Raw genomic sequence first — 25,067 nt, 5'->3', positions numbered from 1 at the left:
GGCCCCAAGGTGATGCATGCCACCTCAACTATGCGGAGCCAAAACCCGTGGAGCGAGGTCCATGACCACGGAGGAATCGGGCCCAATAGATGCTCCACCAAGCTGCCCGCACCCGAGCCTGCGCTCGAATGTGATGCTGATGAACCAGGCTTGCTGGTCTGGCGCGATACTAGGCTTAAGTCATTAGGTTTAAACACCGAGCACCCCCGGTATGAGGGTCCCTGGGGCAGGAGGAAATGCCTGTTCCCTCTACTGTTTATACTCTATCTTCTTCTATCTTTCTAATATATACGGCTCCGTCCGTAAGATACCAACTAAACAAAAAAAAAGGTGCTAGTGTCGATGAAAGTGATGAGCCGGGCGAAACCATCTGGTTGGCGAGCTGGTGAAGATGATGATAATTGTCAATAATACATCTGATAAAACTGAAGTGTCGGTGATCGTTACATCAAACCTTATTTAGCCGGTGTGGATGGCATATACTGCCGAAAAGAACACCGTCCTTTGAATGGCACTAGTTGCTTCTCAATTGTTACATTTTCATGGCATTTTCTTGCAGTAAATTGCTGTCTAAATCGTTTGAATCACACATCACGACAAATATGTACCTCTAAGCACTAGAATGAAATAACACAGACTGAATAATGTCTCATTTTCTTTCACAATGTCTTTTTTCGCGTCCAAATTCGTTTGTATGAGTTGGACTGTGGACCAATATTATAATAAAATAACATGTTTATAGTATCTAACCTTAACCAACTTAACTTAACACCAACATATAGCTAAATATTTCAATATCTTTTGGTTAACGCAAAACATCCCAAACTCAATCGTTTACATAGAAAATACACCATGGACCAAATGGTCCGAGGGTAAGAAAATATTATTAGAGGGTTAAGAAAATATTAATGTGCAGGCGGACACATTTCTTTAGAGAAATCTGTATGAAAACAACCCAAAGAAAGAGTTCGCCTGCGCCGAGGTTCCCACAACGATCCACTTGATCGCCCGCTTGGTGCCGTTGGCTTGTTTTTGATGAAAAAGTAAGCAGAAAGTAGCAGTAAGTAGTAAGTAAATAATCCTAAGTTGTTTGGACTGATTTCTTTCGTTGAATTTATGATAACGATCATTCGCGGGGCTGGGATATGTTACTACTTTGGACAGCCATTCCGGACATTCACATTCAACCAATTAAAATCTCACGAAAATGAATAAAACAAAGTAATACAATTAATCATTTCACCGTATAACATGCATGACAGTCGCACCGCGTTCCTCGCACTCATCAATCGTCATAAAACCAAAAGCCAAAAATAGAATTAAAAAAAAGCAGCGGAACTCCAGAAAAACCACTCTCTTGCGTAAGTTGTCATGATGATGATGATGATGGATACATTTTATTGGCCACTCGTTTACACACTTACACTAATTGCTTGACAGGCAAAAGCAAAAAAAATAAAATACGCTGGCTCCTCTCACGAACCTACCGATGCATGCCCACCGGTTCCGGTCGGTTTGGTCCGGTGGGTGGGGCCGGGGTCGGTCGGTGCACAACAACGCGAACCGTCGTACCAAGTCAGTCAGTCAGTGGATGTATATGATGCTATATGGCGGGTTTGCAACATTGTAAAACTCGAGCTAGAGACTATTCGTGCCGAGCCATCCATAAATGCTTGCCACAAATGCACGACCACCCCAACCTCGTGCGGGTGTCTGGGAGAGGGTGGAAAGGAAAGGAAAGCAAATATTGTTCGTTGGGAGAAAATATTGGAACACAAAAACTAGATCGCTCGACGAAGCGCACGCATCTCTAAACAAGCGTGCAAAGGGATGCATTTTATGTTGAAGGTAGGTCAGAAAAAGAGGCTGTTAAATGATCGCGATAGTACTTTAAAAAACAAAAATTGCGACACCGAGTGGTGCGCTCATTAAAGCCTGATCGCCGTGCAGCGTGACGAGCGAACTGAAATGCAATTTCGAATGCATCATCCCCCTGGTGCACCCCCTTGTAGTAGTTGGCTCGCTATTAATCACTGATGAGTGCGATTCCACCGAGCCAGACAAATGCCAGATAGCGGTTGTATAATGATTGTAATTGGGTAGCTGGCTAGCCAAGGGAAGAATGACATCCGGAGCTAATGAATCATAACGATCGCGCGTCGTGTCCCCAACTCCCATTTACCTGACCGACGACCGATGAGGGAAACCGATGGTGTGTGGCATGGGGCAAGCATTTGTCAGAATGGCGCATAAATTATGCAACGACATAAAAATCTGATACGGATTTTATAGCTTACGTTAATTTACATCTATCATTGCCGTGCGTGCGCGCATGTCACGCGTGAATGTGTCTGTGTGCGTGTGATTGGCGATTTATTTGATTTGGGGACACATTTTTGCGTCCATTCCGAGATGCAGCGTCCAGGTGACGGATCGACGAAACGTGGCCTACTCGACAGACTCTCCTCTCAATGTGTGCTGTGTGGGGGATTTGTGTTGGAGGACACCGCGGTGCCGTGGTGGGGAAATAAATTAATCAACGCAACGCAAACAATAGGCGCGCGCGCGAACAAGGGAAAGCGACACAAAACGAACAAACAAACAAAATAAACAAAACAAAGAGAAAAAAAAACCGGAAAATCGGAAAATGGGAAAACGCATTCCCGGTTGTACGATTTCCCCGGCGTTCGATTCCGTTTCCATGGCAACGTTTGTCATATTTGTGAGGAGAGGGTTTTGGTTCCCTTTGGTCCCGTCCCGCCGTTCCAGGATGGGATTGTTGGCTCATTTGGTGTCGCTTCGCACACATACACACTGGTGGGTGGTGGTGGAGGCGCCTCGTCGCTCACTTTGCGTTCTCATTTTCCGCGTACTCCTCCTCGTAGTCCTCGGTTTCCGGTGCACCGTCGTCCTCTTCCTCGGCGTACTCGCTTTCGTTCTCCGTCCCCGTCACATCCGGCAGATAGTCCTTGTGCGGTGGCGATGGTAGCATCGGTTCCTGGTACTGTGCGATGCGATGAAAAGTATTATTTTCTTCTCTTCCTGGGCCTCCTGGCCACACAAAACTATCACTCACCACTTTCGGTGCACGCCAACCACAACCGGGCAGTGGCAGTCCGTCCATGCCGAGTGGACAGGGTGCGTCGAGACCGGGGACACCCTGGTCCCCTTTGTCACCGCGGTCACCTTTGCGGCCCCGTTTCCCGGTCGGTCCTGGGTCTCCTTTGCCACCCTTTTCACCGCGTGGCCCTTCCTGTCCCGGTATGCCGTCCGTTCCCTGTGTCAGAACATCGATCGGAAGCAACGGATCGCCACGGATCGAACCCGGAACGAAACGCAAAGTGGAATCAACACCGGAAATCGGTGATGCAACTCGAGTGGACAAGACGCAGTAAAAAAAAACAAACGAGCAGAATCCATCCATCGACGACGAGAGTGGAGATGATCCTGACGCTGTTACTGAATGACGTTCGTTGGATGACGTGCGAGCAGATCTAACATCCTGAGCGGATCTGGGGCCTCTTCCGGGGGGTGGTTTCAGATGGACAGATGGATGGATGTTTTATGTCATTCACGTCATTCACAGATTCACATGAAATGCTTCTCGTTCGGCTTCGGTTTCGCATCATTGCCGCATGAGCAGGATGGCGAGTTTATTTACAAAACTTTTTAATGATCCGCACATGATGACGCGGAAAGAGAGAGAGAGAGAGAGGGAGACAAGAAAGGGAGACATTCGATTCCCGGGTGCGAATGGCCATGCGTTTCATCGTTAATGTATCTGTTGCTGCCATTACATCACACCAAGCCACGAGTGGCGAACAGTTTTCATTCTCGCGAACCGTCCACTGACGCATCGCAACGTTCATGATGGGCAGAAGGAGCAGGAGAAGGGGAGCTGCTGATATCCACGCGATTTGCTCTTCGCACGAAGAGCATCAGGCGCCATAATTCTCATGCATTTCATTCCAGTTACTGTTGGAAGGAAAAAAAGGCTGCATGTTCGAAGGAAAAAGGATCGCGAAAGGCATGCACGCAGTCCTGGAGCAGTGACTGGCCACAGTTTACGGTGGAGAACGAGAGGCTGGATTTCATTTTAAACGGATCTCGGTCAACCGGATGATGCCAGATTGCCGGTAGAACGAACGAAACATCGCAATGCATGGAAGAAACAGCTGATAATGAGCGGACGGATAGGGTGGGAAATGGGAAGCAAATATGCTGCATGCGATGGCCAGAGCGGCGAATGTATGCCAGAAAAGGGTTGCATTCAGCCTGGCGATGCTACGGATGGCACGGATGCGTGGATGACTCCTTTATTCTCTTCTGCTCTTCTTTCTTTATATCTCTCAGTGTTATGGCAGATGGTACGCCTCGGATGGTGGCTTCCGTTCGTTGCAAACGTGGCTGAGACATGCGAGCATAGTTACGGGTAGTCCTGGATCGCCTCGCTCCCCCTTGATGCCGGTTTCGCCCTGGGCGCCCTTCATGCCATCCAGTCCCGGTGGTCCCTGGAAACGCAATACGGTGTTTGGCAGGGGGCAGGGGTGGTGGAGAAATAAAAAAAAAACAAAATTGTTAGGAGTAAAAATCATTAAACACGTGTTTTGTTGCTGCTGTTTTGCCTTCCTTGCGTGAGTCAAAGCGTCGGTCAGGGTATCGTCATGGTCCGAAAAGGATGTCATCGAATGGCGCGAGACACTCTACTACTCTACGGGGTTAGGTTAATGCGAAGCCCAATATCAACAGCCACACCCAGGAGCATATGAGAAGATGAGCGCCTCGCAGGAGACAGAATCAGTGATTGCTTGGATGGAATGGCATGGCGACGCGATGAGGTCAGAGTGTTTGAACGTCAAAGTAATATTTGAGGCTGTCAAAGAAGATTCGTTAGGTCCTGGAATTGACCTACCAAGGTCTTAGTTGGATTCATTAGGCATGCAAGATCCGCCAGGCACTTTCGAAACTGCGAAGCACTGACCAAAATGGAAATGATTGGAGGATGAGCTTTGGTGAGTTGGATGAGCAAGCGTTTTGAGCCCACCCTGGGGATCAATGGGAGCTACAGGAAGCGGGGATAAGGCGGTTCCATGTTTTTACATCTTTAATTACAACAACTTTACCAGACTTTTTCCCTCCCATTGCTGCTACTGCTGCTGACTGAGAAGAGTGAGACCGAACCGACGCCAGACCGGAGCCGGAATACGGGAAAATCGGAATTCGATCGGCCGTGCGGTCATGCTGACAATCGACGACCACCGAAGGCCGTGGTCGGCCATGCTCAGCCGAGCGTGTGCCCGTGGCCGGAAAGGAAAGCTGTGCGGAAGTAGGAGTGTGGTTCCGTTTGAGGTTCAAGTTCCGAGGACGGAAACGGTCCCCGAAACAAAACCGATCGGTTCGAGATTCGAGCACCAAACGACCGAGAGGAGGTGGCACCGCCCCTCGTTCTACTTTAAAATTCCATTTCATTTCATTAATTATATAATTTCAATTAAATGAGTTAGCAAAAACGCGGCGACGGCTACGGTGTCCGTGGACCAGGCACACGGCAAATTAGTCGGATGAAGTCGAACGAAACGAATCGGAATGGTAATGGTGGGCGTGTGAGCGAGAGAGGAAGCACGATGGTCCAGGCAGGATGCCACAGGTCCTTTTATGCCATTATAATTAAACATGCTCGCGGGTGCGCGGTCACGCCGCGCCACACCGCGCCACACCACACCACACCGAGACTCCGATTGAACAAGGGCGGCATTGCAAATGTTGAGCGACCTCTGTGGCAGTGTCCTGGGTGTGGTGCCGTCACCGTTCTGTAAACTTATTGTTAGATTAGTGAAACAGTTTCCATTCCTTCCGTTCGCCCTGCCTCTTCTGCCACAACCGCAGCCCGGAACTGCATTCCAATTCCGAAACTATTTGCCACCATTTTGTGCCAGCACCTCCAGCGGCGACATAACATAATTCCCAGCGAACAAGGGGCCAGCTTTAATACAATTTATCATGGAATTCGTTTCGTCCGCGGACCGCAACGCTGGTGTCGATGTTTTGAAATGCGTTTAATGAAGAAAAGGGTGTCCGCCGTTTAAAGCCCTCGGGAGGAGCTAGGAGCACGTGCCGCACCAGTGTGCAGCCATGGCAGCACGTCCGGTCCTGGCGTACTTTCCAATTAGATCGAAATCGGTTTCGGCTGCTAAATGTTGCCGCGTTGATATGCGTTGATGAGACCCTTTGCTTCAGGTGGTTCGTTCGGATTCGGCGGTTTTTTTTTTCGTGTTGGTAAAAAGTGGCGAAAACATTATGCTACCGCATGGCATCGCCTAAATGGTTAACATTTAAAGTAGAATCACCTTGTTTTTTTGGGGTTGAAGAGGGGTTTGGTAAAAATGAAGGCAAAGGATCGGAGCGCAAGGATGGATAGGATCCTGTTCTTAGAAGGACCGCGGACGAGTGTACAGAGTGTTTGTTGTGCGTTAATGCGGTCCAGCCTTAAAACACGAACTCGGTTGTTCCTTGTTCCAACTTTCGATGAAATTTTTATGCTTTCAGTTTCACTTTTTTATTGAATTAAATTTCCGCACGCAAGCGCTGACTTCAATAAAGCATCAGCACGTGACGATCCGTAACCGAAAAATCGCTAAAGTCGTTGCTGCTTTACTGGTCTGGAAAATCCAGCACCAGCACTCTCTCTCTCATTTGATTATATTGATTCTGTGGTACAATCGAGAGTCGCAGATGAAGGAAAAGTCTGGTACTCCAGCGTGCGCCTGTAGATTAAATGGATATTGATGCATTTCCCTACGCTCATTGCCGCAAACACAAAGGGGGAAAAGGGTGTGCAATGGAGATGGGGAGCTGCTCCGGAAAAGTGACAATTGAAGAGTGAGTGGAAAAGTGGCAAAGATGGCTGATGGACGCCCGGAGGCCGCCTCTTCAGAAGCTGCGTTCCTTTGCGTTCCCATTTCGGTGACATTATCTCAATGGGCGATGAGCAATGTGTAACGAAATGGCAGAAAGAGGAGGAAGAGCATCAGGAGGCTGATGCGGCAGCAGCACTTTATCCGCAATCGAAGCCGTTTTGTGGTTCCAAGTGTGCGGCTGAGTGGTGATACTCGGATCCGTTCTCGTGCGTCTCAAGCGCTCCGGATGGAACCGCGCAGACAGCAGGCGGTACCGACGAGCAGAAGAAAGTAAATTTAATTTGATTTTCAATTGATCTTTTCCAATTGATTTGTGGTGTAAAAGGGATAGAGAAGAGTGACGATAGAGACGATGGGGTAGTGGTAGCAACAGGCGTTTATGAGACACACAATCCGGGGAAGTGTCTTCTGTTTGGCGTTGCTGTGATGGGAATTACATTTGAATATGAAGCTAAATCCTGTAGCCTGTAGGTGGACGTTCTGGCGCAAGAAGTGGAATGAATGTGGGATGCTTTTGTGGTTGGATAAGTCCTCTCAGCAGCTCGCACTCTCGGAATTGACTCTCTGTGGTTTCGAGAAGTGCAGACCGAGAGTCGAGAGGAGATACTTGGGATTGGAATCATAGATTTTGCATGCAGGAAAATTGTTATTAAAGAGAAATGCTAGAATGATGAGTTGGTTGATATTGGAAGTTGCAATCACAGCCAAATGGACCTTCACAGGACAGGATGATGATGTTCGAAGAGGATGTTAGTGATTCGTTGTAAGCTTTACGATGTACGCATAGCTCTCGGTATGTTCTGCATGGAGGATTAGAAGGATAAACGTATGCAAAACCGAACTGATAATGCTTTCATAATTTCTCAATCGCAAAAAACATTCGCCCAAGAACATGCACGACGCACTCTCTTGCCAGACCGCATTCCAGTTGCCAGTTCTTCCTTCAAACATGTGTTATTCACTTCGCCATTTTATTGTTTGTTAATTCACTTAATGGTATATAATGATAATTTTGCCGGGTTTTTTTTTCTTTTCTGTCCATCTCCGCTACCGAACCCCGTCATGATGATCGCGCTCCCCGGTACCCGATGGTTGTGCGCACTGGACGCACCGATGCGGTCATGTTTTGGTGGCCATTTGCTTGTGCCACGGTGTCACGCGGTTCTCAGAAAGGCGCTCTCGCCGTTTTGTCTCGTGTGCAATCGTGCCCGTGCTCGTGCCCGGAGCTATGTACAGACAGAGACTGTGTCCACGTAAAAAAAAGGTCCTTTCGCTCTCGTTAACGAATGTCACCACCAAAGCCCAACCATGGATGGTCATTTTGTTTTCCTTGTGTGCTTGTTTTTGAGCGCGCGACTTTGCAATTTCAAATATCTAATTCCCACAATCCGACCTGAATCGACTGTGCTGGTTGGATTTGGTCGCGAGCTTTGTGGACTTTGGCTTTGTTTTTGGTATTTTTTTTATTTCGTTTTTCTTTAGCATTTGGCGGATGAAAGGATGTCTCTGGATGGCGCTGGGCTGTAGAAGCAATGCAGCAATACGTTACGTCCCATTGCCATGGTTTATGAGGCCGTCCCGAATTTATGTGTCAACGGGTCACTGACGTCAATGGTGGCCACCGTCGCCGTTTTTTTACTCTCGTTCGTTCGCTCGCTTACAATTTGGCCAGCCGCGCCAAATGCCGCGAACACACATCCGGAAGCTTAATTACTATTTTATACAATTCCACCGCTCTCTATCGCTGGCACTCTTTAGCCAGTCACCTCCTTTCGCGCCTAACAACAGCTCCACGGTTCCACCACAGTTTTGCTCGCAAACCAATCCGAATCCTGATCGCTATCAGTGGGTTTTCCATTTCGATTTCGTTTTCTATTCACCGGACCTACCACCCAGGCCAGGCCATACCCGTTCCGAACCTATGTTCGCTAACAAACACCAAATCCGACCAGATCCGGGTCGGTAGTCGTTGGCACACGCATGCATGCCAGCGCGCATCGAGAGCCAATTATTTACGACTGACCGGGGTCGAGGCCAATTATTGCCAACATATGTTTACTCCAAGCGGTGCAGCTGAACCGAAACGACCATCCAAGCATCGATTCGGTTCGGTTTCGATTGACCGGTTTTTTGAGGGAGGAAATTTGATCGGCCAGAACCAGGAGCCTCGGGGCCTTTGGTGGATATCATCAAATGCCCCCACCCGTTAATCCCGGATTCATAAGGTCCTTAAGGATTTTACGATGTGGTGCTCCCGGAGCGGCGAACGCTCTCTGACAGGCCATCATGGTCTCGGGTCGGGAAAATTTATGGTGATAATACACCAAACCTAGTATCAGTGAGGACTTGAGTAGCATTCAGCAGCATTCTCTCCTACCTCCAGGACGGGGGCAAGCACTGATTTGTATCCGGGCCTTTCAGCTTTGAGCTCCTTAGCTATTCAACCGCAATCGCAATCACCGCTACGGAGATGAGAATACCTTCGCCTTGGCGCCACTGGCTCGAGCAGGGCTCGCACATTAAATATTGAACACCAACACCATGGGGATGGTGCAGGGTGAGCGTCGTCGAAACGTCGATTCAAATATTTATTAGTTTTCCACCGAAAATCCGGAAGCACCCGGACTCTGCACTGCGGATCCTTTATCCTGGTCAGCGGCAGGGAGTTTGAGAAGAAAAGCAAAAAAGAAACAGAAACACTTCTACATCATCTGCTCCGTTCTTCTGCGCAAATCTGTGTGTTTCCTCAAGATGCCAAAGATGCCGGAATATAGGATGCATCCTGCCGTACCCCGGGGCCCTTAACTTCCTGACAGCTCCAAGGGCAACTCGATGAATTCGCATCGATATTCGGCGAAAAGTCTTGGTAGCGATGAAGAGCCTTCGACGACCGAAGAATGGCAAAAAGTGTGGCCATCGCCATCATCATCATCATCGTCGTGTATGAGAGAGAACGAATATGGAAGAAGCGCATTTTCAGCGAAGAAGCTCCGTTCGAATCTGCTTTCAACGTTCAGCACACTCCAAGCATAAAAGGGCATGGAACTCTTTAAACTTTAATCAAGCAGCCCAAAACCAAGACGATGGCCAACTGGAGCCGGAAGTCGGCACGTTCGCCGTGCCGCACCTGGTGCCTCCATATGGTTCCAGCATCACCAGGAACGGGAAGCGAGCGAAATGAAGGACGTTTTATCCATTTTTTCTCCATTTTCTCTTCACTCGCTAATAGCCTCGTGCATCGATGGCATCGATGGCAACCGATGGTGCACATGTGGTCGGGATTGCCTCGATTTTAACGCACTGTAACGACCTTCCAAACCGGCCTCGCCTTCCTCCACAGGTAACGGTGGGTTCAGTTCTGTTTCCCGAACCGTTCAGCCATCAAATCGAATTCGTGACATTCCTCGCGAGGCTAGTGACGTCGTCATTTAGAGAGTTGGTTGCCATGGCGACCTTTTCAAATCTTCCGACCGGTCAATGTCACCGAGGAGGGTGGGGGGAGGGGGAGTTGGTGGTCAATTTTGGTTTACTACTGCCATGGCTACGAGAGCTGGCGTCGTCTCAATTCGTCGTCGTCGTCGATTGATTGACGTAGACGAGGGTAAAGCGTGATCGGTGATGATTGGAGCGGATTGTCATCGGATGATGGTGGTCGGTCGGTAGGGTGAGCGTGTTGCGTGATCCTCTACTACTTGCTCGCTGTCCTCTCCCCGTTGGTATCTCTTTCTATTTCTCTCGTTCTAATACTTCTTTCAATTTGATCCTAGCTAATGAATTTCTACCAATTTCTTCTTCTTCTTCTTCTTCTTCGCTTCTTTCATTTGCAATCCTCCGCTCCATCTTGCGCTTATTGACGGTTTTCCTTGGGCTATTACAAGGAGAGCTGGTACTGCTGCCTGGTGGAGGATAACATGTTTCTAGACACTTGGCTTTTCTCCTTCCCCCGCCATCTCACTCGCTCATCCTGTCGCTGAGTGCCCAACTACCGCACGCGAGAAACCTCTTACAACTGTAATATTCAACAACGTCAGCACTCTCGATCTAGCAGAACACAGCGATTGACTTGCGACTGCCATTTGCCATTTGTAGGGACCAAACACACGGGACAAACTGTGAAACTGCGCATCCCGTCGATACGAGCCCCATCCAATAGTTGTTGGAATGGAACCGTATGGCATGTCAGCTTGGAAAAGGGGCCACCACGATAGACACTTGTGCTTTTGGGCGATATCGGTTCGACAGTAAGTTTTAAGAGTAGCATTCGTTGTAGAACTAGTACTTTGATGATTGATTGAAAAGAATAGGGATAGAGTTTGTAGCCGCTCTCTTGATTAGGTTTGGCGCAATGAGTTTAAAGATCCATTTTAGATTTTGGTTTTGTTTTGTTTTCTTTTTTTTTATGCGTTTTTCGTTCGATTAGGAAGAAGATATGTATGTTATAAGTTCCATTTTTTTTCTCTTCGAAAGGGCAATCGGTATGGGTGTGTGGGTTAGTGTGTGTTAGTGTGTTTCATTCGGTGTTTGCAGCTTTACCATTTTACAAGTTTCCTATCCTAAACGGGACTGTTGGATAAGGTGACGCAACGGACGGGTAAGGTACTAGGTATAGACCCACTGTACAACCACAGTCACACATACAGGACACATACAGAGAGAGAGAGATACACACATGCACACGCACGTAAGGATTGGCAATGGAAGTGAACCGATAATGCTATTCAAACGCTGCTATTCAACAACACTAAGGGCAACAATCATCATCATCATCATCATCATCGCCCCCTTGTCACCTGCCGGTCCCTGCCGAGCCGTAGGACCTCATCAGATCCTGTACCATTACGGTGTTTTGGTTTTTTTTATGTAAACATTTATAAAAAATACTACAATTATTCTCTTAACCTCTTTGCTCGGACCGTACCGCACCGTTTGCCTCACACTCCTTCCCCCCGGGAAGCTTGGTGTCCATTTCTAGTGGTTTCTCAGACCATTCAGATGCGGCTTTGGGGGATTTCTGTGGTTTATTGTTTCTTGCTTTTACCATCTGTAATGGCTCTCTAAGGTGATGGTGTTGGTGGTGTTGTTCGCTGCAACTCAGCGACTGACCACAAATGATACCATGAAATGCGGAACAGATCCGAGTATTTAGTGGCATAGCTTGAGGGCAAGTGTTAGGCGTTTGCTACCCATGATGAATGGTGCCTTTCGAGCTCTGTAAAACCTAAGAAAAGTGGGGAAGGATATGCCGTAAACCGAGTCCATATTGTAAGGTGTGTGTCAGCGTTAGAAAGCCTTATTAATAGTCCCAGGAAACCTGCGGAAAATACAAGGGATTGTGACAGGAAGGGAAAGGTTACCAGAGGAGAGATGGAAAAAGAGAAAACACAGAAAACCAAGTGTTAGTGAGCTAATCACACCGTAAGCTTGTCTCGCGTGTTAGCAAAAACTACTCAAGGTTAAGGGTTCTCAGTGTCATCGGATGGTCGTCAATCGACACTTACCGGATGTCCTGGTTTGCCCACGGGTCCCACTGGTCCAGAATCACCTCGCATTCCCATCGGACCCTAGAGGTGAGGGGAAAATTAAACAGTTTGAAGATCCGCGCGTTTATGCACCTGAGGTCATCACCCTTGACACTTACCGGTAATCCCATGGGTCCATATTCACCCTTCTGGCCCTTTTCCCCTCGCTCGCCCTTCTTGCCGTCATAGCCACGCGGTCCCGGTGGTCCCGTGTGCCCGAGCGGTCCAGGTGGGCCGGGTGGGCCCGGTGGTCCGTACACGATTTCCCGGTACGGTTCATCCGCCATGCCACCTTCCTGCCCGCCACCGTGATCTTGTCGTCGTCGCATCTTCCGGAACTTCTGGGGAACATTGTTGCGCCATCATCGGACACTGTTCACTGTGGACAGCCAGCTCCGTGCCGAGCTACTTACCGAATCGCCGCGATCGCCCTTGTCACCTTTTATTCCTGGATAGCCGGGAGGGCCTGGCAGTCCAGGCGGACCCATTAAACCAGGTGGGCCGATATCTCCGGGGTCACCTTTTTCGCCAGGTGGTCCTTGATAACCCGGCAATCCGGGTGGGCCTTCTATTCCCGGCTCTCCTGGCATTCCGTCCAGTCCCCGAGGTCCTAGTGAGCCCGGTGCACCGACTTCTCCCGCTTCACCCTTCTGGCCGGGGGTTCCATCTCTTCCTGGTGGCCCCGGGGGCCCCGGTGGGCCGACTGGACCTCGGAATTGCGTCAACGTTGCCTCATCGTAGTCATCATCCTTTCCGGGACCCTGCTTATTCGATGGAGGCATTGGGAAAAAATACAAGAAAACGAATTATTAACCTCATTGCGAGCAACGCAAACACACAACACGTTGTACAAAACAAACAACTGCTACGACGAAAGGGATCAAGGGGAATGGATATAAAGTTGGATGAGTTGTTGGACAAACGAAGGCGTCGCTGGTGGTGTTGTTGTGGCAGGGATTAATATTAATATTCCGAGTGTACGGACTAAATCCACACTACGACGACGACACTACACCTGTTACCGTTGGCTACTAGCTACGAAAAAAACGAATGGCTAAGCAAGAGACTAGCAGAAGCAACGAAAGCAAAACAAAAAAGTCACGAAAGTCATAAGCATACAAATCGACCGACAGCACTAAGCCGGTTGAGACTTGCTACTACTTAAAAGCTTTTTTAAGCATTTGAAGTGACAAACACAGCAAGCAAACGCACCAGGGGGAGCAGAAGAGAGAGGGAGAGGGGCAACTTTGTGCAAAATGCAAAATTAATATCATCCCATCCCACGACCGAACGTGGGCCGAGCACGGCTTCACTGGGGGACAACCACTTCGATGCGATTGTACAAATGTATCCGTAATCCGTAATGCGAAGTAGCATGTCAAGTACGTCAAGGGATTAACCATTTACTGTTGGTTGCTGCCATTGCTGCTGTTGCTGCTGCCGCTACTGTCGACTGCTACTGTCGAGTGGGAACTACCTCTTTGCGAGTAATTTTGCAAAATGCTACGCAATCGCGACGCGTAATAGCGACATCAGCACATTTATTGCCAGGTAGCGTCGGCGGCCGTTGAGTAAAAACCGATGAGTCATTTCGCTTTTTTGTTTTTGCCAATCGAGCGAGCGTTCCATTATAAAATTAGTGCAGAAGCAGCAAATCCGACGTTTATTCAGTGCGCCCTCGAGCCTGGTAGTGTCACTCCCAGTCGCTGCCATTTCCAGATCTGCATTTAACTTTCGTCCGCACGATCGAAAGTCAGTCAGCGATGGGAATGTATGAAATGTGAACAACCAACCCACCCCATCCGCCCGTACGCTAGTCAATTTAGATTAACGAAATAATCGCAGCAACGGGTGTAGCAGGCGCCGACGTCACAGCCGTTCGCGCGCGCTGCAGATTACCGAGAACGAGACACAGTGACAGTCTCTCCGCCTGCGCCAGCGTCGAACGTTGAAAATAACTTTCTGCAAACAACAAACGCCGGGGCTCCGGCCGCCGTCGTCGCCGTGGGCAACATGTGTGCGACATGTTGGTGCTGACACAATTGGGCGGAGAGAGAGGAACACATTTTGGAACATCATCGGCACCGACAATCACGATCGCGGTGCAGCACCAGGATGCCATTCGGTCTCCTCCTCTGCCGTGTCGGGTCTGTCCCTGGTGTAATGGTGCCTGGTTTGTGCTGTGTGTGTTGGGTGACGGTGATATTATTATTGCTGGCCTCTGGTACACCGGGTATACTGGGCCAGGGATACTGTCGGGCTGTGTAATGTGCGGAAATGGTTGCTTTGCTTTGGTGCGTGATGTGCTCTATACTTACCTCGCATTCTATGCGTCACCGTGCTGGCCATTGCTGGTCGTCGTATTCGTGGTGGGTTAGCAGCAAGCTAGTAAAGGGGGGTTTGGGGTGCGCCGGTACTACTCAAAGCGGTGTAGGGATAGGAGAGTGTCACGGGGTGTGCTTCAACCGGCTAACGATCACTACGGACTACTAGTGGTGGTGGCAACTATTGCCAACTACTTGTCAGCTTCAAACAGACGAACGGAGCGGAATGTTCTGAAGTACTCGCGGCATTTGTTTGTTTTTTTCTCGGATATGAATGTTCTTGGTGGGTTGTTTTTGAAAACCGTTTCGTTAGCTGGAAAGCCTGCTGTAAGCAAGAATACAATACAGGACATGCGGATGCAAAATGCAACGTAAGCTGATTAACACGCTTCCGTCGGATTCAGATTTAAGGATGAAGCCGGGAGCAACCGTTACTGCAGCTTCCTTTGCGTTTGAGATTAAGGCTTACATTAATTCGGGCGAAAAACAGGCTCATTTTTGAGGAATTTTCCAGACGAAAACCTTCAACATTATTTTATCTAAATTTTATTATCGAACTCCAAGAATATGTTCTCGTAGTTTGACTCAATATTGGTAAAAATTCAGCCATGGTAATAATTTTGGGGAGGCATATCTTCAACATGCGCTTTAGGCAATGTTGATCGTAGCCCCGTGCTGAATTATTTTTGCAATTGAATATTCGTTGATTTTATTAGTAGTTTTTCTTCAAGTGCTTTCGTCGAGCTTTTAAAAAAAAATCTCAATTTTTAATTTTTTGGTGAAATTCTGAATTGGCGATTGTTGATGATTTTGTTAAAAGGAAGGTAAAGTACACTAACGAATGACGAATGTGTACACGCTAAATACAAACCAAAAATGAATCCCAAGTAACCTCAAAAGGCATCAGAGATGAGTGACAAATCCTGGGAATTGCATCAGTTTTAACATTTGAATACAAGAGATACAAAATAGTTAAGCAGAAACATAGCGTCATTCTTCCTTGCACTTTCCACGTAAAGTACAAACACCGGAACGAGGAACAGCAAAATATCCGGAGATTTTAAGCACCAGGACACGTGCTATCAGCAAGCAAGCACCAATCCCTCATTAATGGCATCGCGGTGGACCGGTTTTCGAGGAAATTAAAACACAACCTTCACCAACCATCCACCGTGGTGACCTTCGATGAGACTTGTCGACGCGTAAACCGCGAATGACGCACACGATCATGATCATCATTAGGTGGTCCCTCTGTTGTTTGCAAATCGAGTGGAAATGACGTGCAAGTGTGTACGGGAAGAGTTGGCTTACGATGGTTTTTCAATCGTGGCACCACGAGTAAGGATAATGGGAAGCGATGGAAAAACGTGTTTTCCGAATTTTCCAAAAACCAACACCGCAACGTCCATCCATTTGGTGAATTGGCAAACCAATGCCGGGGAGATCATGAGGGGATGCGAAATTGGCGGACAGATAGGAATACGTAAAATTGAATAAATCATAGCCGCAGGGAAATTTATCGTGAAAAGCGCATAACCCAGCGCACCGACACCGAGAAGGAGTGATGGGTTCTGCACGAGTCTCGTCGTGGCCCTCGGATTGGAGGGCTAGGAATTCTTTCTCCACCGTTGTGGCCACGGATCGAGGGGTCCAGTAATTTATGTTTGCGACGCAGCAAAACGCACACGACGGATTCTGGGTGCGAGTTGCGTGGGGAGGGGGATGGGTTTTTGCTGCTGCAGCGCAAATTGGTAAAACACTGTTGATAACATAAATTCTGGCTCGGTCCATTCCTCCTCCTTCTGCCCTCAAAGTCTGTAACGGGCACACTGGGGACTGCTGTCAGTGTGACCGGTTCCCGGGGGGGGGGGGGAGGGGGGGGGGGGCTGAGGGCACCGGTTTTGCGGTTACCGATCGTTAGTGGTTTTGGAGGATTTGTTATCCCTGCTGCCATCGTTTATCACGCGTTTGATCCCATCCGTGGCACACTATGTATGCCACTAGCATTATGGGAGCATATGCGAGCGATGGAATGAGTTCCATATTGTGCTCACTGCGCACACTGTAACGGTGTTTGTGTTGGAGAGGTTTTTGGATGGATCGAATACTAAAAATAGTGTTTGATGCATTTGGTCCGCCCTGGGGCCACCATTTCAGTAAGCCAGCTGTTATGCTGCAAAGGCACACCGCACACACTCGCATGCAGACCAAAAGGACCAACGATGCAAATCCGATTCGTACCATATTGACATTCGAAAAGCGAATCCATTGAGCTGCATAATTGCAGCTCCGTTGCGTGGCCACAATCGGCTACCGCTTTGCACCGATCGCAAAAGTCAAGCTTCAGCAAATGCATTGTGCGATTGTATGTGTGGTTGTGTGCAATCAAAAGGGGAACCTCCACCAAATTCCCACCCCTCAAAACCCCTCCCCCCGAATCTCATAATTCGTGGCGCATAATTCGTTACTCATCGAAGGACATCGGTTAAAGCGCCAGTCCAGTGTATGGTGATGCCACGCTACAGTGGTTTCAAGGTCTCTAATTTCACTAACCTCCGCAATTATAGCGGCCGTCTAACTAGCAGTCGAACGGCCTATATAATGTACGCTTCAATCCGGTCAGAATGGGCGTTCCATTGATCAGACACAATAACGGGCACTCGGTCGGTTGGAAGTCATTTTGGGAAACAACCAAAAAATTAAACCCAAAAACACGAAAAACCTGAATCCCTGCACCATGCACCGTGCATCGTCAGTAGCAGCAAAAGCCTTTTCGGCTCAAACAAACAGCGAAAACCATGAGTTCCGCTACCACATTCGGATTTAATGGCTTTTGTTGGTCTCGCCACGGTGCCGGTGCAGCGAATCGGTCAACCTGAAACGCCCGAGCGGGTTTCCGGTCCATTGATTCATATTCGGGTGAGCGCGGCTACGCTATTTGGGTCCGGTAGTCAAAAACCACCCATTGGCCACCATTCCAGGGCCCTTAATTTTAATTAATATCACACACGCCATCCATCCGTCCGCATCGAGGGCTTTAGTTGAATAGAATTTGAGTGAAAATTCCAATCACGATTTCGGGAAATGGTGGCAACCAGTTATTAGCAGTATCGGATGCCACGTTATAGCCACTGGGCAGCTGTCTTTCGCTTGTGTCTTTTCTAGTGTGAGAGTAATTTGCAAAAAAAAATGGAAGCAACGAGGAATTCGAATTTCAAATGCAGCATGGGCTAATGGTAGCATTTTTTTTTGTTCATTTACGTGTGTATCGATCACTCTCCTCGGGTTTTGGGTGCAGATAACACAATACGACAACCATGCTTTTGTTGTTGTTGAAGAGTGCTTTTTACGGCCGGCCGGTCGGCCTGTGAGTTTGAGGTTTCAGATTTCATCCGGAATGTATAATTGAATCATCGAGATGGATCCTGGATTTTTTTAATTTTTTTTTATGCTGTTCATATCGGGTTGATATGTTTGGCACACAACAACAAATAGCGCGTGCTGAAGCTAAACCACCATCATGAAGCGCCAGTGCGATGCAAATAATGAAGAACAATAAGGGGAAAATTCAAACGTGGAAAACTCCCCCTCCTGGACAGAGATACTCTGTTCGGGGCATGTAAATAGAACAAAAAACATTTAGGCCGTATTTGCGTACGTTCATCATACGCTAATTGGATTAGAATTCCACGTGAATGTCATGTATGAAGTCCCATTGGCGTAGTACGCAACGTGTTGCGTATCGTATTCACGCCGGAGAGGGGATCTGATTTAGGTTTAATTCATAAGCGGCATTTCCCGCCACGGCGTTCTGTTAATCCATGGCAGAGCATGCAGTTCGCACTGATGCACGAAGCTATCAGTGCGAGTGCTGGAGAAGAGAAGAGATTACTACTAGTTCCACTCGATTAGATAATCCACTCGATGCTCGATGCTGGAGTATCATCATCCGATCAAATCCTTGCCATTTGATTCGCACAGGAAATCGGTGTCAGTGTTGTGGGAATGAACCCGAATAACGCTCACTCGATGGATACTCGACTGCAGGTGGATGGTTCCATGAAACGGTGGCCTCTTCATACGTCCACCAGCTGTACCAGCTTCCCACAACATACATCATCATCGTCTGTGTGCATGCATGATGATGTTGATGATGGAACCTATCTGAACCCACGGCTAGGTCACATCATTTGGACGACCTGCAGCTGCACATGCAAACCAGACCAGCTCGGTGGCCCGCGAGCGACGAACATTTTCGCGAATCGTTCGCGCGTGATTTTATGAACGAAGATGATAATGACGCTCGCAACACGATGGCCAACGGGCGAGTGCTGGTGTTAGGTGATGGGCGGTGTGAGCGCGATGATGTTAAGGATGAGGATCACAAGTGGCGTAAACGAGCGCAACCGTTCGTTGATGACGTTCGAAGACGTGTTCAATGCCGATGTGTTGAATGAGTTAATCGATGCAATGCTCGAGTAACCGTTGCAGATGCTGATCCGGTTCGCTTGATAGTTTGAAGGGATTTACGTGATTTGTAGTTCCAATTTCGAGCAGACGCAACGAAGATCATGGGAAGCTCATGGTTGAACAATCAAATCCGAAGATAGTATCAGATTACAGGCGATGAATAAAGCGGTCAGCACACACGCCACACGCCACACAATTCCCAAAGACACATTCTCCGAGGTCCAGCAGAGCAGAATTCTGTTGTCCGAGACCGAGTCCCCTTCCAAGTCCAACCGCCATTTGCCAACGGTGCCGGCGAATCCAATTAAATTAAATACAATTTTTATTGTGAACCCCATATCCATTCCAATTCTCCAGTCATCCTGACTTGCCTGCCATCCGGGGCGATGGTCAAGCTGACGACACACATTCTCGGTGATGTTCGATGATTTTCACGTTTGTTATCTCTATCTCCGGTTCGCCCGGGGCGGTTTGCCTTTCTCCACAACCCGCTGGGACAGTGCTATCGGGCGTCCCTGTCAGCGTTTGGCGTCAAAAAAGTCGTTTGTTGACAACCTCGGTGTTCATCCTCGGGTTATCCCCCTTCTCTTCCTCCGTTAACTCTCTCGTTGCGACATGGCATAAAAGAGAATGAATATATGTTGTGCATTCTAGGCGTCATACTGCCCCCATACGGTATCAAATTTATCACTTTTATTTCCCATTTTTATGGTGACACTTTTGTTGCTTCCCTTTCACCAATACGAACGTTCGTTCGTTTGCCTGTTCTATTTTTGTCACGGAGAAAACGGATCCATGCATTTTTGTTGTTCCGTGAATTCGCTTCATTTCATCGGGGCAAAAAAAAGGTGCGCCGAGAGTCATCATCACCCCTTTTGCGGTGATACAAGATTGCGTATATCGCACAGCATAAACATACACAAAACGCGCGGATTTAAAATGCACAAATACACAAAACATGCACACGTTGGTCGTCAGGTGTTAGTATGCTGGCAGCATGCTGCAAGGCAGAGTGCGATTGTTCGTCGGTCCAGCTGTTAGTTAAACGAAGTGAAATGCAAAATGCACAACCACCAAATGCCAGTCCACTAGTGCTACGGTTCTACGCGTTAGGTGCAAAAGGAAGGTGCAATGAGTCGATCAGTCGGTCCGTCACCAGGTCCGTCGGTCAGTCGATTCAGTCGCTAAACGTTTGGCCTCCAAAAAAAGGGGTCATTGAGGCGTTCTACGCATGAACTACAATCATTAAAACATTGAGGATAGAAGGGTTTTACTAACACTTACTCGTTTGCCTCGTTTTCCCCGCGGTCCCTTCTCGCCCTGAGGCCCTGGTGGTCCTTCCGGTCCGGGATCTCCCTTATCTCCTGGTGGTCCTGTGATACGAAGTGAATGAGATGACGACGATCACTCATTGCCACAATCTGCTGCTGCTGCTGCTGCTGCTGCTGCTGCTACTTACCGGGTGGTCCTGGTGGACCGGGCGGTCCTTCGATGATGCTGGCCGGGAACTGATCGCCCTTGTAGTGTGTCGTCGGTCCTCGATCACCTTTGTCACCTCGGTCACCCTGTCAAGTGTGATCATTACAGAGGGAGAGTGAGACAGAGAGAGAGTGAGTGAGATAGGATAGTAGACACTTGTCGCCATCATTGACCGACGGTTGCTTACCTTCGCTCCAGCCAGCCCTGGCGTTCCGGGATTGCCTACCGGACCCTTTTCGCCCGGTGGCCCCGCATCACCTTTCGGCCCTGGCTCGCCCGGTGGTCCTTGCCGTCCATCCTGGCCAGCTGTCCCGCTTGGACCTGTGATACGAAGTGAATGAGATGATGATGAGTACCGATGGGTGACGATCGCGAAGCCGACAATCTGCTGTTGCTACTTACCTGGTGGTCCCGGCGGTCCCGGTGGCCCAGGTTCACCCGGTTCGCCCTGTGAACGGACAACAACAACGAATCCAATTAGCATTCCCAGCGAGCAAGAGGTAACTCCCAAGATTCCTTTTGCTCCCCCCGTTTTTTTTTTGGAATGCATGCAATACGTGCAAAGTGCTGTATCAAGCAGGAAAGGAGAAGGGAGGGAATGTGAGCAACACCTAGTGAGGAGGACAGATTGGAGAGACCCCTCCCGAAGCCTCTCGAAGCAAGCAACGAAACGTGCGGATGACATCTAAAGGGCGGGGTCCATCGTAGTCGTCGTCGTCGCCACACTCGGAGTACAATTTGTTCAAGATGACAAAATGTCATCGCCACATCAGCCGGTGGCCAAGTGGTGCCAAACGCCCGGTAGCAGCACCCTTTTCACCGTGAGAGCATCACCTGTCATTTGTCCACTTGACACTCCGGGCAGCCAGCAGTGGTGGAGTAGGGCGCGTGCCGACGCTACTGGCCGACGACTCATGATGCTCCTGTCTCTTGACGGCCGCCTGTCATGCTACGGCCGGTTGCCCGGCTGTCTCTTCGGATTCAGGTCCGGTTTAGGGTCGGGCTCCATTTGTGCTTATCATTCATCTCTACCACCGTGAGTGAGTGATGCCCATCCATCCATCTTCCGCCAGAGTTGGAGTATGCCGAGATTGAAACGAACAGGCGACCGGGGCTCACAGCGTAAATGATGGTGCAATCGTAGGACCATGACGACGCCGGTAGAGGTCCGTAGTCCGGAGTGTTCCGTTTGTATCCAACCAGCCAGCCAACGTTTCCTTGCTTGCGATAGGTATCACCGGGGCATCGGCTCTCCAAAAACTCAGGTGCTCTCACTTGAGATGCAGGAACACGGCCAAGCACGTTGCATCGAGATGCCTGAGGTGTTGCGTAATGGGTTTCGTGAGCCACACCGGGGGTGGGACGCACGTTTGTTAGCTGGGTTGAACATGCGGGCAAAGCTAGGATTAGAGGGACCCTTTTGCTGTTATCTAAATTGGCTACATGCGCTACGAGGAGAGAGAGAGGCGAAAGTAAGCCCAGTAAACGGTTTAAGGCGACTAAGAACGAACTTTGTAGAAGGCAGAGAGTGAGTGATACAGCGAAACGAAAGAAGGGTCCCATCAGATCTGGCCGTACACTACCTGCAGAAGTGAATTGGTGAGTTGATGTTTTTGGATGAAAGGCGAAATAGAGGCGAACAAAATATGAAAGTTGCGTAGCATACTAAAGAATGCTCGTATCTTTTTACCACGAGATTTAAATTTCAAGCACCCGAATGCCTAAGGCTGGTTGAGAATATTGAACTCGTACCTTTGGGCAACGGTAAAGATGCTTCAATAGAGATATCTTGCGTGAAATTCGACCGTTCAATTGAACCAAGAATCGGATCTTCTTCGAAGAATTTTGATAACATTCAATGAAAAGGAGGCTACATTAGGCAACCGGAATCGGCGGACCAAATGCGCACCGAAATTCCATTACAGTCCATGACATCAGCTGATGTGGCAAACACAAAGCAAATTATTTTAAACTGGCTGTCATTTCACAGCTGTAGTACATAATTGTGATGATCTCTTTTTGCTGGTATTAAATCATAACTAATAAGTTGAATGAAGTACAAGATAGTAGAGCAAATTTTGAATTGGTTTTCCTATTTAACATAAATTGAATGTCTAGATTGATGTCATAATTGAAATAAACAAAAAATAAACTACCAGCATTGCAAGATGTCAAAAATCCTGCCAAAAAAGTCAGGAGCATTATGGGAACAGATTATTTCTGCATCGATCGTTTGATACGCTCCTCGTATTATGCATTGCTCACCCCAATGTTTCTGTTACTTGGTCCTCGATTTCAAACTGAATAGAGTGACACAGTGCTTTAAATTCAATTTTGATTTCCGCATTAAAGGCCATTATCGAAGCAAAAGCTCCATTGCACCAATAACCGCAGAAGCCCTTTCCGTTACTAAAATGAATGCGAGTGATAGATGATGATCCCCAAAAATGTGTCCAAAATCAAAATGCAAATGGTGAACTGATAAAGCGGATAGACCCGGAGCAGATGAGTTGAATGATGCCAGCAAGCGCAACAATGCATCGATGAGCTTCGGATGCATCCGCGACCGGCAAACAGCCGGGCAACTTACCTTCAGCTGTATTATGTTCGCGGCGGTCACATTATGACCCGCTGCTTGCAGATCCTACCGGAAGGAAGGTGCACAAGTGCGAGTGTGCGTGAGCATGTGAACAGGTGCATTGGGAGTGCATCAGGTGGGGACGGTTGGGAGTGTTTGGAGTGAGCGTGGAGGTTGTGCGTTGTACAAACCACCAACACCATTATCACCACCGCCGCCATCATTTCGGTGAGAAGAAAACCAAAAAAAGTCCGCGAAAAAAAGATAAATAAACGAGAAAATGGAAAAAAAAAATCAAAAATTGAAAAGCTCGTTCAAGGGAATTCGGTTCGAGATTCGATATTGCTTCGTTGAAGTTATCGGTGAAGAGAACCGCTCAGCGCTGGTGTCAGTATATAAATGTCAACCAATTTGCAGTCGTTGGCAAGACTTCGGAGCTAGATCCCGCAATCGGTTTACGGTTTGTAGGATCCTCGGTTGTTTGTAGGATCCTGCTTCATACAGAGGACAACAGCATACCCTTCAGTCCATATTACTTCCAGCCCCTGTTGCTAGAGCTGAGGAAGACTTTGACGATGGCGAGTGTCAAATTCAATATGCGTTACCCCGGACTGTGTGGACAGAGGATGACCAGGGGTCTTTTGCGGTGAAAAACTTTGTCCTACCCACTGTTCTTCTGCTGCTGCTGCTGCTGCTGCTGCTGACCAATGGTGCACCAATTTCGCTGGTCAAACGCGTATTGGTGCAGACCAGAAAGGGCAACAACATCTGGAACTTCTCGTCATCCTTGTCGGTCCGGTGTCCGGATTTTACCAGGATCGGATGCCGATAGCAGAGAAAGTACCGTCCGCCAGCCAGTTTCTAGGAGTCTGGGACGACTCATGCGACAAAACAAATATATTTCCATCCAGTGAAGGCCACGGGTGAAACTTAATAAAATATTGCTTTTAATTAAAAAACATACAACATAAACCAACCGTGCCAAACCGAAGGTAGCCTGTGGTCAGTGGTGTTGACCAACTGGTTGCTACGTCGCAAATGCTGGCGGAAGGTTGCCTCGAAGTCAGGACATTATGATGCTGGTTCCGATCCCATGGAGCAGGATGGTGGCATTTCTGTTCTTAGCTAGCACCACCGTGCTGTGTGGCTGTGGTTTGCGTTTTATTAAATCCAAAATGTACGGAAAGGAACGCAAACGCACTCGTAGCCCAGGGCAGGACATCCGGCACGGTTGGTTTGTTTCCACGTTTATCGATTCAGTTACAGCGTCTGGTGCTGGTGAAACCGTACAGCCACTCGTTTGAAACAAATGATTTTCGTTACTTTGTCCAATTGGATACTTTGTGTGTGCTGTGCTCGTAAGAAAAGTTATTGTCCAGCACCAGGTAGTGCAAGGTGAGAAAGAGAGCGAGAACCATCTAGAGATTCCAGTTAAAGTGGAAATTACGAGTCCGGATGCTGGCATTCCATCCGAGAATGTCGCATAAAAAGAATTCCGGTCACTTTTTGCTTGTCCAGGTGCTCCGGAACGACATTGCTTAACTATTGTAAACTCTCCGCTTAATGTGATGGAGAAGGTGAGTTACCCGAGCTTGTTCCTGGATATTAGATACTAGCGGTTCATTTGAGGAAATGAAATTGTAAAATATTTTATGAAAACAGACCGAGATTGCAACGAGAGTTTTTCCTGATCGCCTCTTCCGCAATCGTTTGGCGTCCGTGTTCAAGGTCTGTCAGGATTTTTTTTAGTCATTTTTTGATGACTTTCTGTTGCCTTTGA

General features: G+C 48.3%; 1 protein-coding gene across 18 annotated transcripts in view; it reads right to left on the bottom strand.

The window, feature by feature from the left end:
- Nucleotides 1-1,408: 1,408 nt before the first annotated feature.
- LOC126581107 (collagen alpha chain CG42342-like) overlaps nt 1,409-25,067 on the bottom strand; it is an 85,228-nt gene continuing 61,569 nt past the window's right edge. For 11 of the 18 annotated variants that reach the window (XM_050244554.1, XM_050244555.1, XM_050244557.1 and 8 more), the window contains 10 exons: nt 21,112-21,157; nt 20,897-21,030; nt 20,690-20,795; nt 20,509-20,603; nt 12,850-13,197; nt 12,556-12,777; nt 12,416-12,478; nt 4,431-4,511; nt 3,077-3,277; nt 1,409-3,004 (listed from right to left, as the gene is read on the bottom strand). In XM_050244554.1, the coding sequence (XP_050100511.1) occupies nt 2,846-3,004; nt 3,077-3,277; nt 4,431-4,511; nt 12,416-12,478; nt 12,556-12,777; nt 12,850-13,197; nt 20,509-20,603; nt 20,690-20,795; nt 20,897-21,030; nt 21,112-21,157 (1,455 nt within the window). In that variant the 3' untranslated portion in view covers nt 1,409-2,845. Of the gene's footprint in view, nt 3,005-3,076; nt 3,278-4,430; nt 4,512-7,937; nt 12,229-12,415; nt 12,479-12,555; nt 12,778-12,849; nt 13,201-20,508; nt 20,604-20,689; nt 20,796-20,896; nt 21,031-21,111; nt 21,158-23,299; nt 23,354-25,067 lie in introns of those variants that run through there. The other 7 variants (XM_050244564.1, XM_050244567.1, XM_050244571.1 and 4 more) reach the window with 6 other exon arrangements.

Source organism: Anopheles aquasalis, chromosome 2, assembly GCF_943734665.1.
Source record: "Anopheles aquasalis chromosome 2, idAnoAquaMG_Q_19, whole genome shotgun sequence".
In the NCBI taxonomy this organism is placed as follows: Eukaryota; Metazoa; Arthropoda; class Insecta; order Diptera; family Culicidae; genus Anopheles; species Anopheles aquasalis.
This window is presented reverse-complemented; position numbering and strand designations above follow the sequence as displayed.